At 36.6% G+C, this 12557-nt stretch overlaps 1 protein-coding gene and 1 non-coding gene across 4 annotated transcripts; one reads left to right on the forward strand and one right to left on the reverse strand.

Moving 5' to 3' along the window:
- Positions 1 to 391: 391 nt before the first annotated feature.
- On the forward strand, positions 392 to 499 carry LOC148566548 (small nucleolar RNA R71). Its single transcript, XR_015881765.1, has one exon. It is a non-coding gene; the product is annotated as a small nucleolar RNA R71 (small nucleolar RNA).
- A 5702-nt stretch (positions 500 to 6201) lies between these two features.
- On the reverse strand, positions 6202 to 10372 carry LOC107638624 (putative GPI-anchored protein At1g61900). Of its 3 annotated transcripts, none has more exons than XM_016341974.3 (8): positions 9931 to 10372; positions 8604 to 8783; positions 7896 to 8501; positions 7466 to 7711; positions 7300 to 7311; positions 7058 to 7201; positions 6903 to 6947; positions 6202 to 6613 (listed from the first exon to the last, which is right to left on the reverse strand). In XM_016341974.3, exons 1-8 carry the CDS (start codon positions 9977 to 9979, stop codon positions 6543 to 6545), a joined length of 1353 nt encoding a protein of 450 aa, XP_016197460.1. In that variant the 5' UTR covers positions 9980 to 10372; the 3' UTR covers positions 6202 to 6542. The 3 variants fall into 3 exon arrangements, with proteins under 3 accessions (XP_016197460.1, XP_016197461.1, XP_088341766.1); XM_016341975.3 differs by lacking the exon at positions 9931 to 10372 and adding an exon at positions 9113 to 9872; XM_088485640.1 differs by lacking the exon at positions 7300 to 7311.
- Positions 10373 to 12557: the final 2185 nt, after the last annotated feature.

Consider the following 12557-nt stretch of genomic DNA (forward strand, 5'->3'; position numbering starts at 1 on the left):
CACCTAAGTAATTTACCTCTGCTATTGCAGGGTTCTCAGGATCATAGGCTTCTTCTTCAGAAGATGCCTCTTGAGTACTGTTGGATGCAGCTTGCATTCCATGCAGACTCTGAGAGATCATATTGACTTGCTGAGTCAATATTTTATTCTGAGCCAATATGGCATTCAGAGTATCAACTTCAAGAACTCCCTTCTTCATAGGCGTCCCATTACTCACAGGATTCCTTTCAGAAGTGTACATGAACTGGTTATTAGCAACCATGTCAATGAGTTCTTGAGCTTCTGCAGGCATTTTCTTTAGGTGAATGGATCCACCTGCAGAAGTGTCCAGTGACATCTTTGATAGCTCAGATAAACCATCATAGAATATATCTAGGATGGTCCATTCTGAAAGCATGTCAGAAGGACACTTTTTGGTCAACTGTTTGTATCTTTCCCAAGCTTCATAGAGGGATTCACCTTCTTTCTGTCTGAAGGTTTGAACATCAGCTCTAAGCTTGCTCAGCTTTTGAGGAGGAAAGTACTTGGCTAAGAAAGCCATGACCAGCTTATCCCAAGAGTTCAGGCTGTCTTTGGGTTGAGAATCCAACCATAATCTAGCTCTGTCTCTTACAGCAAAAGGGAAAAGCATGAGCCTGTAGACTTCAGGATCTACTCCATTAGTCTTAACAGTATCACATATCTGCAAGAATTCAGTTAAGAACTGAAAAGGATCTTCAGATGGAAGTCCATGAAACTTGCAGTTCTGCTGCATCAGAGAAACTAATTGAGGTTTCAGCTCAAAGTTGTTTGCTCCAATGGCAGGAATGGAGATGCTTCTTCCATGTAAATTGGAATTAGGTGCAGTAAAGTCACCAAGCATCCTCCTTTCATTATTATTATTTTCGGCTGCCATCTCCTCTGCTTGTTCGAAAATTTCTGAAAGGTTATCTCTGGATTGTTGTATTTTAGCTTCTCTTAATTTTCTCTTCAGAGTCCTTTCAGGTTCTGGATCTGCTTCCACAAGAATGTTCTTATCCTTGCTCCTGCTCATATGACAAAGAAGACGGCACAGAAAAATAATAATAATAATAGAGATCCTTTATACCACAGTATAGGGATCCCTGTGTAAGTGGAAGAAAAGAGGGGGAGATAAAGAATGTGATGTAAAGGAAGAAACACAACTGTAAGGATGGAAGAGATGTGAGATGAGATGTTAGGATATGAATGAATAAATAGAATAAGATGGGAGAGGGATAATTTTCGAAAAATATTTTGAAAAAGAGTTAGTGATTTTCGAAAATGGTTTTTTTTTTTTTTTGAAAATTGTTAGTATTTTTTCGAAAATTAAGATTTAAAATTTAAAATAATAGTTAATTAAAAAGAAATTTTGAAAAAGAGGGAAGATATTTTCGAAAATGAGAGAGAGAGAGAGTTAGTTAGGTAGTTTTGAAAAAGTTAAGAAACAAACAAAAAGTTAGTTAGTTAGTTGAAACAAATTTTGAAAAGACAAGGAGTTAGGAAGTTAGAAAAGATATTTTGAAATCATATTTTTGAAAAAAGATAAGATAAGAAGATATTTTTGAAAAGATATGATAAAAATTTGTTTTGAAAAAGATTTGATTTTTAAAAATCACAATTAATAACTTGATTCATAAGAAATCACAAGATATGATTCTAGAACTTAAAGTTTGAATATTTCTTAACAAGCAAGTAACAAACTTCAAATTTTTGAATCAAAACATTAATTGATTATGTTATTTTCGAAAATTTGGTATAAAAATAAGAAAAAGATTTTTGAAAAATATTTTTGGAATTTTCGAAAATAACTAAGAATTTTGAAAAAGATTTGATTTTTGAAAAAGATTTTGAAAAAGATAAGATTTTCAAATTGAAAATTTGATTTGACTCATAAGAAACAACTTGATTTTAAAAATTTTTGAAAAAGTCAACTCAAATTTTCGAATTTGATGAGAGAGAAAGGGAAAGATATTTTTTTTTATTTTTGAATTTTTATGATGCAAGAGAAAAACACTAAAAAGATGCAATGCATGAAATTTCTAGATCAAAACAATGAATGTATGCAAGAATGCTATGAATGTCAAGATGAACACCAAGAACACTATGAATGTCATGATGAACATCAAGAACATATTTTTGAAAAGTTTTTTTAATGCAAAGAAAACATGCAAGACACCAAACTTAGAATTCTTTAATGCCTAGACACCAAGAATTAAAGAATGCATATGAAAAACACCAAACAACACAAAACAAAAAATCATCAAGATCAAACAAGAAGACTTACCAAGAACAACTTGAAGATCATGAAGAACACTATGAATGCATGAAATTTTCGCAAAATGCAAGATGCTTATGCAATTGACACCAAACTTATAACAAGACTCAAGACTCAAACAAGAAACAGGAAATATTTTTTATTTTTATGATTTTCTAATTTTTTTGGATTTTTTTTTTCGAAAATATTATGAAAAAGAAAAAATAAGGATTCCAAAATTTTTAATATAAATTCCAGGAATCTTGCATTGTTAGTCTAAAGCTTCAGTCCAGGAATTAGACATGGCTCACTAGCCAGCCAAGCTTTCAATGAAAGCTCCGGTCCAAAACACTAGACATGGCCAATGGCCAGCCAAGCTTTAACACCAGAGTATATTGCTCTTGATAACAAATTGCTGCCTCAGTCCAAATAAATTTAGACATGGCTTTACAGCCAGCCAGGCTTCAACATGCTTCATGAAACACTAGAATTCATTCTTAAAAATTTTGTATAAAATTTTTGAAAACATTTTTATTTATTATTTTTTTTCGAAAACAGATGATAAAATTTTAGAAATATTTTTGAAAAAATTTTTGAAAATAAAATAAAAAGAAAATTACCTAATCTGAGCAACAAGATGAACCGTCAGTTGTCCAAACTCGAACAATCCCCGGCAACGGCACCAAAAACTTGGTGTTGTTGCCGGATCAAACTTGGCACTGATGTTACCGGACCAAAAGCTTGCCGAAAACTCAAATAATCCCCGGCAACGGCGCCAAAAACTTGGTGCACGAAATTGTGATCTCCAGGCTCGAACAAATCCTGGTAATGGCTCCAAAGCTTGGTGCTCTGATCTTAATTCATGATTGTCACAACTTCGATACAACTAACCAGCAAGTGCACTGGGTCGTCCAAGTAATACCTTACGTGAGTAAGGGTCGAATCCCACGGAGATTGTTGGTATGAAGCAAGCTCTGGTCACCTTGTAAATCTCAGTCAGGCAGATATAAATGGATAATGGTGTTTTCGAATTTAATATAATAAAATAGAGATAGAAATACTTATGTAATTCATTGGTAGAAATTTCAGATAGGCGAATGGAGATGCTTTCGTTCCTCTGAACCTCTGCTTTCCTGCTATCTTCATCCAATCAGTCTTACTCCTTTCCATGGCTGGCTTTATGTGATACATCACCACTGTCAATGGCTACTTTCGGTCATCTCTCGGGAAAATGATCCAATGCCCTGTCACGGCACGGCTAATCGTCTGGAGGCATCACCCTTATCAATGGCTTCATCTTATCCTCTCAGTGAATAATATGCTCACGCACCCTGTCACGGCACGGCTATTCATCTGTCGGTTCTCGATCATGCTGGAATAGGATTTACTATCCTTTTGCGTCTGTCACTAACGCCCTGCAATCGCGAGTTAGGAGCTCGTCACAGTCATTCAATCATTGAATCCTACTCGGAATACCACAGACAAGGTTTAGACCTTCCGGATTCTCTTGAATGCCGCCATCATTCTAGCTTACGCCACGAAGATTCTGGTTAGGAGATCTAAGAGATACTCATTCTAGCTTATTTCATGTAGAACGGAAGTATTTGTCAGGCACGTGTTCATAGGGGAGATGGTGATGAGCGTCACACATAATCATCACCTTCATCACGTTCTTGGGTGCGAATGGGTATCTTAGAAACGAAATAAGATGAATTGAATAGAAAACAGTAGTACTTGCATTAATCTTTGAGGAACAGCAGAGCTCCACACCTTAATCTATGGAGTGTAGAAACTCTACCGTTAAAAATACATAAGTAAAAGGTCCAGGCATGGCCGAGATGGCCAGCCCCCAAAACGTGATCAAAGGATCATAAGGTAATCCAAAGATGCCAAATACAATAGTAAAAGGTCCTATTTATAATAAACTAGCTACTAGGGTTTATATGAGTAAGTAATTGATGCATAAATCCACTTCCGGGGCCCACTTGGTGTGTGCTTGGGTTGGGCTTTGATTGTTACACGTGTAGAGGTCCTCCTTGGAGTTGAACGCCAGCTTTTGTGCCAGTTTGGGCGTTCAACTCTGGTTTTGGCTCCTTTTCTGGCGCTGGACGCTAGATTTGGGTAGAAAGCTGGCGTTGAACGCCAGTTTACGTCGTCTATTCTTGGCCAAAGTATGGACTATTATATATTGCTGGAAAGCCCTGGATCTCTACTTTCCAACGCAATTGGAAGCGCGCCATTTCGAGTTCTGTAACTCCAGAAAATCCACTTTGAGTGCAGGGAGGTCAGAATCCAACAGCATCAGCAGTCCTTTTTCAACCTCTGAATCTGATTTTTGCTCAAGTCCCTCAATTTCAGCCAGAAAATACCTGAAATCACAGAAAAACACACAAACTCATAGTAAAGTCCAGAAATGTGAATTTAACATAAAAACTAATGAAAATATCCCTAAAAGTAACTAGATCCTACTAAAAACATACTAAAAACAATGCCAAAAAGCGTATAAATTATCCGCTCATCAAGGGTCTACCATGAAAACATTGACGAGCGTGCCATGAGGAGTAAGGACATGTGTCGGCTGCAACATAAGGTAGCAAGAAATACAATAGTTCAAAATATCTACAAAAATTTTTATGATGGAAAATATTATGTCTAATAATCGCTAACAACAACAATAAGTTTAATGACGTAAACTAACCTTATGGAATAAATGTGCCGCTATATGATGTTCGTCCAACCGGTTCAAGTTCTCCTCTGCGTTAACCCCTCCTCCACTCATATTAAAAACTTTTTTTTCCCAGCACTGCCCTCCCAACCACCACCTCCTACCTTCCTTTTACCACTTACACAAATTTTTTTTTACCCTATGATCCCTTTAACCGTGCATGAGGTCCCCTCCCTCACAACCCTTTTATAATGGTCTTGGCTTCCTTCCCAAGTGTCTCCTGCCTCCCAACATGATCAATGCATGTGCAGCTACTACGTTGACCTCCTTTTCGTGGGCGCCAGGGACGAGGTCCTCCATTTCGTTGGCGCCGCCAGCAGCTTGGGCCAATTCGCATGCGCTGGCCTTGAGGTGCACCACCTTGTGTGCGCCGTCAGTGAGGTTGCTCCATTTCGTGCATGGCAGCAACGAAATGAAGAAAGCTGCTGTGCCTGCGCCATTTCGTTGGCGTCAGCCCTGAAGTGATGGCAAACTCCATTTCTTGGTTGCCGGGCACGAATTGGGTATGCGTATTTTAGGATCAGTTTCAATGGGTGCGTATTTTGGGAATAAAAGCTTCTCAGATATTTAATTAGATAAAAAAGCCAAATTTTTAACATATTTGCCGTTTTTTGCATTTTTTTTCTCGTTTTAGTAAAACTCGAAAGTAGGTCTCAAATAGTAACTTTAATCCCTAATATTTGTTTATTAACCGTTAATTTCTAAACTTTTATATTGTGAGACATATTAACTTTCTTCTTTTTTGGGTAAATATAGAGACTAATTTGTCACTCAAAAAATATTTAATTTCTTTTTACTTTTGTTAATTTCTCTCCTAATTTTACCTCGGATAATTGACCTTTCAATTTTTTTGGAAGACATATCTTGAAATTGTAACAGGCATACTAATTTAACTAATGAACCTCCAATAGAATGAACTTAACGAATAAATGAATACTGACATAGCTTAAAAATAAATTTGGTAAGGCTTTGGATTGATTCATTCCAACGGCATACAAATCCGGTTGCAAACAATATACAAATTAATGTGGGGATTACGATTATCATGTTTTGGAATGTTTATTCGATCTGCTCTGCAGTATACTTGAAGTGCTATTCAGGTTTTATTAGTGCCAGCGAGTATATATGCATGAACTTTACTATGAACAAAATAACAAGATCAAGATCTCATTACTGAGAATGGGGCATGCTGTGAAAGTGATGGGTTTGGGACAGATCTTAACAAGTTAATAGGTTTAACTGTTTAAGAATCTTCGTCCTGAATGAAATGCCTATAGCTAGGAAAGGGTGATTACAAAAAGCCTCCAAATGCAATCCTGGCTTACATACCAACCTCAATAAGTTACAGTGTATAACCTATGCTTTCTAAATTTCCTATATACAAATATTTTATTACACAAGCAAATAAGAATCATGAATCAACAAGATTAGAAACTGGCTGGACTTCACCTTCGATTGAGTTCATCAATCTGGTAATATTTCAATGGTCATTGTTAACCTTTGGCGAAATGCCTGCCCAAAAAAATCCTTCTTGTTGTAGGAATAAGGAAGCAGCATTTATAGTTACGCGACTATCATACGGAGAAATGATAAAGCAACAAACAGGAAAAACAGCACATTACGGCTGTAGAGACCTGCAGATCATTTAAAATCAGTCAGGAGCAAGCACCAAACTAATGGAGATGCTGATATCATTCCATGCATAAGATATGGCGCTACTGCTTCCTAAATCTTAGTAATCAGATTCGGTTACGGTTTTAATCTGCTTTATGTTTTAGTGAGACATGTATAGCTGATACTAAGATCTCTTTAAAAACCTAAATGTTTATGGCAAGCATTTATTCGATTATTCTAGTCAAAACCTTAAACGATCACAAGAAGTTAGCGTATTACTGATAAACCAGAAATTGAACAGGTTCTTACAATTTTGACCAGATGCTGCTGCAGGAAGAGCAGGGATGTTGACAGCTGCGGTACCAATGAAGGTAGAATTATCAAAAGATCACAAAGAAATAGCAGCAAAAATAAATAAATAAATAGCAGGTTGCTGCCCAAAGTTATTTATTATCTAAACATACATTTATTGCATGATGAAGTTGTTGACTGAGAGGTGGAAGGCCAGGGAGCTGGGATATTGTCATTTAGATCACAAAGGAAACTAATACCAGAAGTGCTATCAAATGTAGCATCCGAAGGCAAGCTAGGCAACAGACAACCAGCCGCTGTTTAGGGAAAACAATGCAGCAAGTCATATCTCAACCAAAAATCTAAACTAAGGGGATTCATATATCTGGAAATAATGTTTCAGTGTAGTTGTTACCTTGGCTTCCAACTGAAGCATCCACATCATCAGTTTCCACACAAGTTGAAAGGCACAGGCACAAAGAGGAAATAAATATTACTAACAGATATAATATATCATGGGAACTTGAGTGTAATTTTGTTGCATATAAACAGGAGTACTGGAGTAGAGAAGAAAAGGTAACCTTGGAGGGAAAAATCCTTGAGGCTTATGTGACAGAGGCTATAAACATCTTCAGTAATATTTGATCGTTTTAATTTGGCTGCCAAAGTATCCGCACAATCCAAAGCTTGCAAGTTTGTGATGAAGCTCTGCTTTTGCAAGTGAGACACATAGCTTTCCATTTCATGACAGCAGGCTGTCTTGTTACTTATCCCATCCCCACAACCCTTGGAAACATGCTTCATGTCGGGGAAAACCAGTGGACAAACTGCAGTGAAGAGACAAAGTAAAGATTTAGGCAAAGGAATGCAGTAGTAAGGGACAGAAGTATCAGCCCATATGTATATAACATAGACTGACTGAAAATCACCTAGAGCCAGCTAAACTTATCGTTTGATGACCATCACTGTTAAAATTTTTTGCTAAGCAAAAAAAAAGAAAAAAAAAAAGACCTTTGTTAGCATGGCAATTAGACAGCCCTCTGAGAACTTTCTTTGCTTGAAAAGGTTCAAGCTTGCTAGCTACCCACCGAAGGACAATATTCTTACAATCATTGATCCGACTTGAGTTCTCAGTTTGAACACGCAGTGCATCTATGCCCATAAGATCAGGACCTTTTGAAGCAATTGTTGTTGCAGCTTCCAATATAGCATTCTGACAAACTTGGTAGCAACATTCTTTCACTGGATCAACTTTCTCACAGGCAGTAAGGAGTTTAGAAGTATCCACCATGTCATGAAACTCATCCACATTTTTCACTGGGCAAGATGCCTCAGTGAAATTCGAAGTACCAATTGAACATATCTGCCTCAGATTAGCACTGGCACCTTGGCCCATCAAAATCTGCTCCACATCCGAAAGGCAGTGCCTGGCAGTGGTCCCATTCAAGGCCAGTACATTGGTATGTTTACTGGAATGACCAACCAGAATCGTGAGAGTCGCTTCCACCTGGGGACAACATATTACATTAGCCAGAAACGGTGCAAAAACCTCCCAGCAATCAATTGCTGTCATACTCATCAAACTTTCAGCAGCTGTGAAGTTCAAAACACAGAGTCCTGCAATATGCATGCAATGAGATGGTTAGACAAAAGAGAGAGATAATCCAAATGCAAGCAATTGAAATCTAAACAAGCCACAACTATTATACAGAAAAGAACCTGATAACTTTGGGATAGAGGTATTCGTGAATGGAGCCAACGGTGAAGGTGCAAGAAGAGGAAGAAAGGGCTGCGGAGCACCAATAGGTGAGATTTCCGGCAGCATAAAATCGACATGGTTGTCCTGAGGTACAGAACTTTGAAGATGATCTAATCTACTGCTATGGGACTCATGTGCACCTGTACCAAAACACCAGTAAGAGATAATATTTAACCATGTGCATGTCCTCGTTCTTTCAGAGATCACTCATGAAAAATTGTGTTATTTGCTGGAATCAAAATTCATACATCTCAATATAACTTGTGCCCAGAGTAAAAAGTTAATATATCAAGACATATCATATAAGCCAGAAGCCACGTAAACTTGAAAACATGTAGCAAGCTCAATATTTATTACTATCTTAATTTCCTTTTATGTCATGGTAAACATTTGGTACATCCTTAAATTAATGCATATGGATACAAATTTTCAGTGACAAATAAAACGGAACAGAGCGAGCGATTTGTACCACTGGGAGTGTCCAGATATCAATTTGATTTTATTTTGGATGTCCATCAGCCATTGCAATGCCAACCGAGTCTAACAGCAGCGAATTAGAGACTCTAATAGTGTATGCATCACCTAAAAACAAGGAAGTTCTAAAGATCTATGCAACTAAATGCTAAGCTGAGGACAAGAAGGAGAATGACTGATTGAGTCAACAAGATATCCAGCTCTCTAATGTTGAGCAGAGAGGGGTTTTGTCAACTATTGTGAATGTGATGCCGAATTTCCTAACCCTAATAGCATTAATTAATTGAACCTAACCGGTATCCTGTAAGATGAATTCTTCATAGAAAAGGCTAAATGGCTGAAGCTCCTTTGATAATATTCCAAGCATTCCCAACCCGAAACCACAGTTTAATCGATCAGAGTAATATATACTACAGTTTAACAAAATTCATCATAATACAAAAGGAATGAATGAATTGTGATATAAGTATACAACCACTAACCAAGATGATCAGCTTAGCCAGCAAAAGGAGAAGCAATTACTTAGCTCAAAGCAAACAAATCAACAACCAATTCTTTGTTTTGTTCAAAGTAGAAAGTAAAAGTCCCAATGCAGTGAATGTAGCAGTCCCCTCACCAAATACTAAACCCTAATTGTGGTCACTGTTTTGAGCATACAAACTGATTCAATTGATAATTGGAAAATAACAGAGAAAGACTGGGTAATTGAGAGAAATGATATACACTAAAAACCGGTTCCAATAATAAAGTAATAAACTTGAAACCCTGTAGAGTCATGCCCTAACAGAGAGAGAGAGAGAGAGAGGGACTTACAGCTAGAGAGAGAGAGGAAGAAGAAGAAGAGGTGAAGGTTGATTAGCATGATGGGTGGGCGAATAGAAAAGCATTCAAGATGTGAGAAGCAACATTGGAAGGAGAAGAGGAAAAAGAGGTTGAAGAAAGTGAGTGAGGAGTGGTGCAGTGGTGTGCTGGTTCATGAGTACTCAGTGAGTACTCAGTAGTAATAGCTGTCTGGTGACTGGTGACTGGTGAGTGGTGAAAGAGAGAGAGCATTAGCATTTAGCAATCAACACATACAACTGGGCTTTAGCTACCGCATTTACGCCACCATTTCATTTCATTTCGCCTTTCTTCCCATTCACACCATGCTTTGCTTTTTTTTCCTTTCATTATGTTCTCAATGCTCTAAGTCTAACACCTTTTTTCATTTACTTATTTATTTTCAACAGTTTCCATGCTGTTTTGGAGGTACCTTAGTGGGTCATGTGGCAGTTGGTAGATGCTCACATTTATAGTGCCTCTTCCTTCCATTTAATTTTAACTGCTTTTGTAATTGCAACGGAATCCATGACAATATGACATGCGTTACGTACTCTCCTAAGTCCTAACACTTCCATTTACTAAAAGATTTTTCTTTTTCTTATTGGTATGAATGAATACAATGAACTATTAGACAACAACATCTTTTGCAGCAGAGGTCTAGTACGGATGGCATATCTATATGTTCTGTTGCAAGCTGTATCCGAGTTCAAATCTTAGTTGAAGTTGGATGTTGTTCAAAGAACTCATAATACCCATATAGCGTGCGTAAGTGTGTTGTGTGGGTGTATGAAATATGAATATAAATGTATAATATCTAAGATTGGGACTGTTTAATCCACTTGACCAAAAAAAGACAACATCTTTTTGGTATATCAAGTCGGCGCATTTTCACAACAACGTATAAGCATATGGATCTAGGCCCAGTTTCAAGCCCAAATTTTAATATGGTAACCCAGTTTATCAGAAACCTGTTCCGGGCCCAAAAAATAATTCATAAAATGTTTGACAAAATAAACAGTAAGTCAATGTCCAAAAAATAGTGAGGTTGACCAGAACAAAAAGAAGAAAAAAAATCATAAAAGATTGAGTTGTTAGAATAATGTTATACTGTTGACCACAAATAAAATAACTTAGAATAGTTTTGCAAACTATTTCCTCTTGAATTGCATGCGTATATATCTTTATTAGAATAAGCACCCTTCTCAGCAAAATAGTTGTTGAATAAAGAATAGTTCCCATGTTGTTCTGGTATGCAAAATAGCAACGAGTGAGTTGTGTAAAATAATATTAATTGTCTTGAATCACCTAGAATAAAATTTATTATTACATGCTCAAAATATGGAAGGAATAAATTGAACTTTTAAACGATGGAGTGCGTGAAATTTACGTAAGGCATAATATTGTGTTTAGATAGCATAAAGTTCTATTTTGACCATTGCCAATGCTTGCATTTCGAAGAACCCCCACATTTTGATACAAATCCAAGAGGGGAAATAAAGAAGAAATCACTACTCAAATATTCTCTTCTTGAAAAGTATTGACTAAATTTATTCATAGGTTTACCCCCATCGGTAGACCAAACGTTGACATACCATCTAAAGAGTCTCAACATGGTTGGCTTGAAATCAATTAATTAAATACCAAAAGAAAATACATCCACTTTCTTATTTAAATAATAAAAATAAAGCCCAATAAGCTAAAGAACCAAATCTTCTTTAGTTTACAATTAGCTAAAAAAATGAGATTGACCAAATATTAGTTGTAAGATTATTCTCCTTGTATAATTTTCTTCACAATAAACTAAATTCATTCTGGATAAACTCTTAGCACTAGAAAAACGTGAATAGTAACCTAAATAATTACTAGTCTTGAAATTGGACCAATTTTAGAGTTGTAATATTATCTAAAAGAGTTTAATTAAATAAAGTCATATTTTATACTAACTACTTGTAGAGGTGGTAATATGTATTCTACTTGTGGGTACTCAACCCGACCCCACCCGGTTGAGTAGGGTTGTCAACCCGATCCACAGTGGGTAGGGTTCTCGTGCGGGTCGAGTAGGGTGCGGGTTGAGTCTCAACCCTACCCGACCAACCCGCACTCTATATATATGTATATGTTATATACTTATATAAAAATATGTTTTAAGTGGATGTTGAATTAAATACCTCTCACTGAATGTAAAATATTCTTAGCCACTAAAAGAAAATCATTAATTGATAATTCAATATTCTTTTTTACATAAAAATTAGTTATATTTTAAATTATCATCAAGTTATATAATAAAATTGTATCTTTTTTATAACCCGCGGATAGGGTCGGGTACACGCGGGTTAAGAGCGGGTAGGGTTATGGTTGAAAAATTATCAAACTGCGGATAGGGTAGGCTTGAGTTTATATAAAAATCTCAACCCACGAGTAGGGTTAGGGTTGGATCCAAACCCTACCCTACCCCACTCATTGCCACCCCTAAGTACTTGAAAGAGTATAGTAGCAAAAACAACACAAATATCTAATACAAGAACAATATAAAAATACTCACAACATAATATGGCAGTAATCATAGGCAAGCAAATATATCAACTAAAGCAACAATAAGAACACACCGATATTTTAAC

Source organism: Arachis ipaensis, chromosome B4 (assembly GCF_059453495.1).
Source record: "Arachis ipaensis isolate K30076 ecotype BB chromosome B4, ASM5945349v1, whole genome shotgun sequence".
In the NCBI taxonomy this organism is placed as follows: Eukaryota; Viridiplantae; Streptophyta; class Magnoliopsida; order Fabales; family Fabaceae; genus Arachis; species Arachis ipaensis.

Coding starts and splice junctions, on each gene's coding strand:
- LOC107638624 (XM_016341974.3), bottom strand. CDS start 9,979: ATGCTAATCAACCTTCACCTCTTCTTCTTCTTCCTCTCTCTCTCTAGC. Junction 8,784..9,930: donor CTTCCTCTCTCTCTCTAGCT/GTAAGTCCCTCT, acceptor GTTTTGGTACAG/GTGCACATGAGTCCCATAGC. Junction 8,502..8,603: donor CTCTATCCCAAAGTTATCAG/GTTCTTTTCTGT, acceptor TGCATATTGCAG/GACTCTGTGTTTTGAACTTC.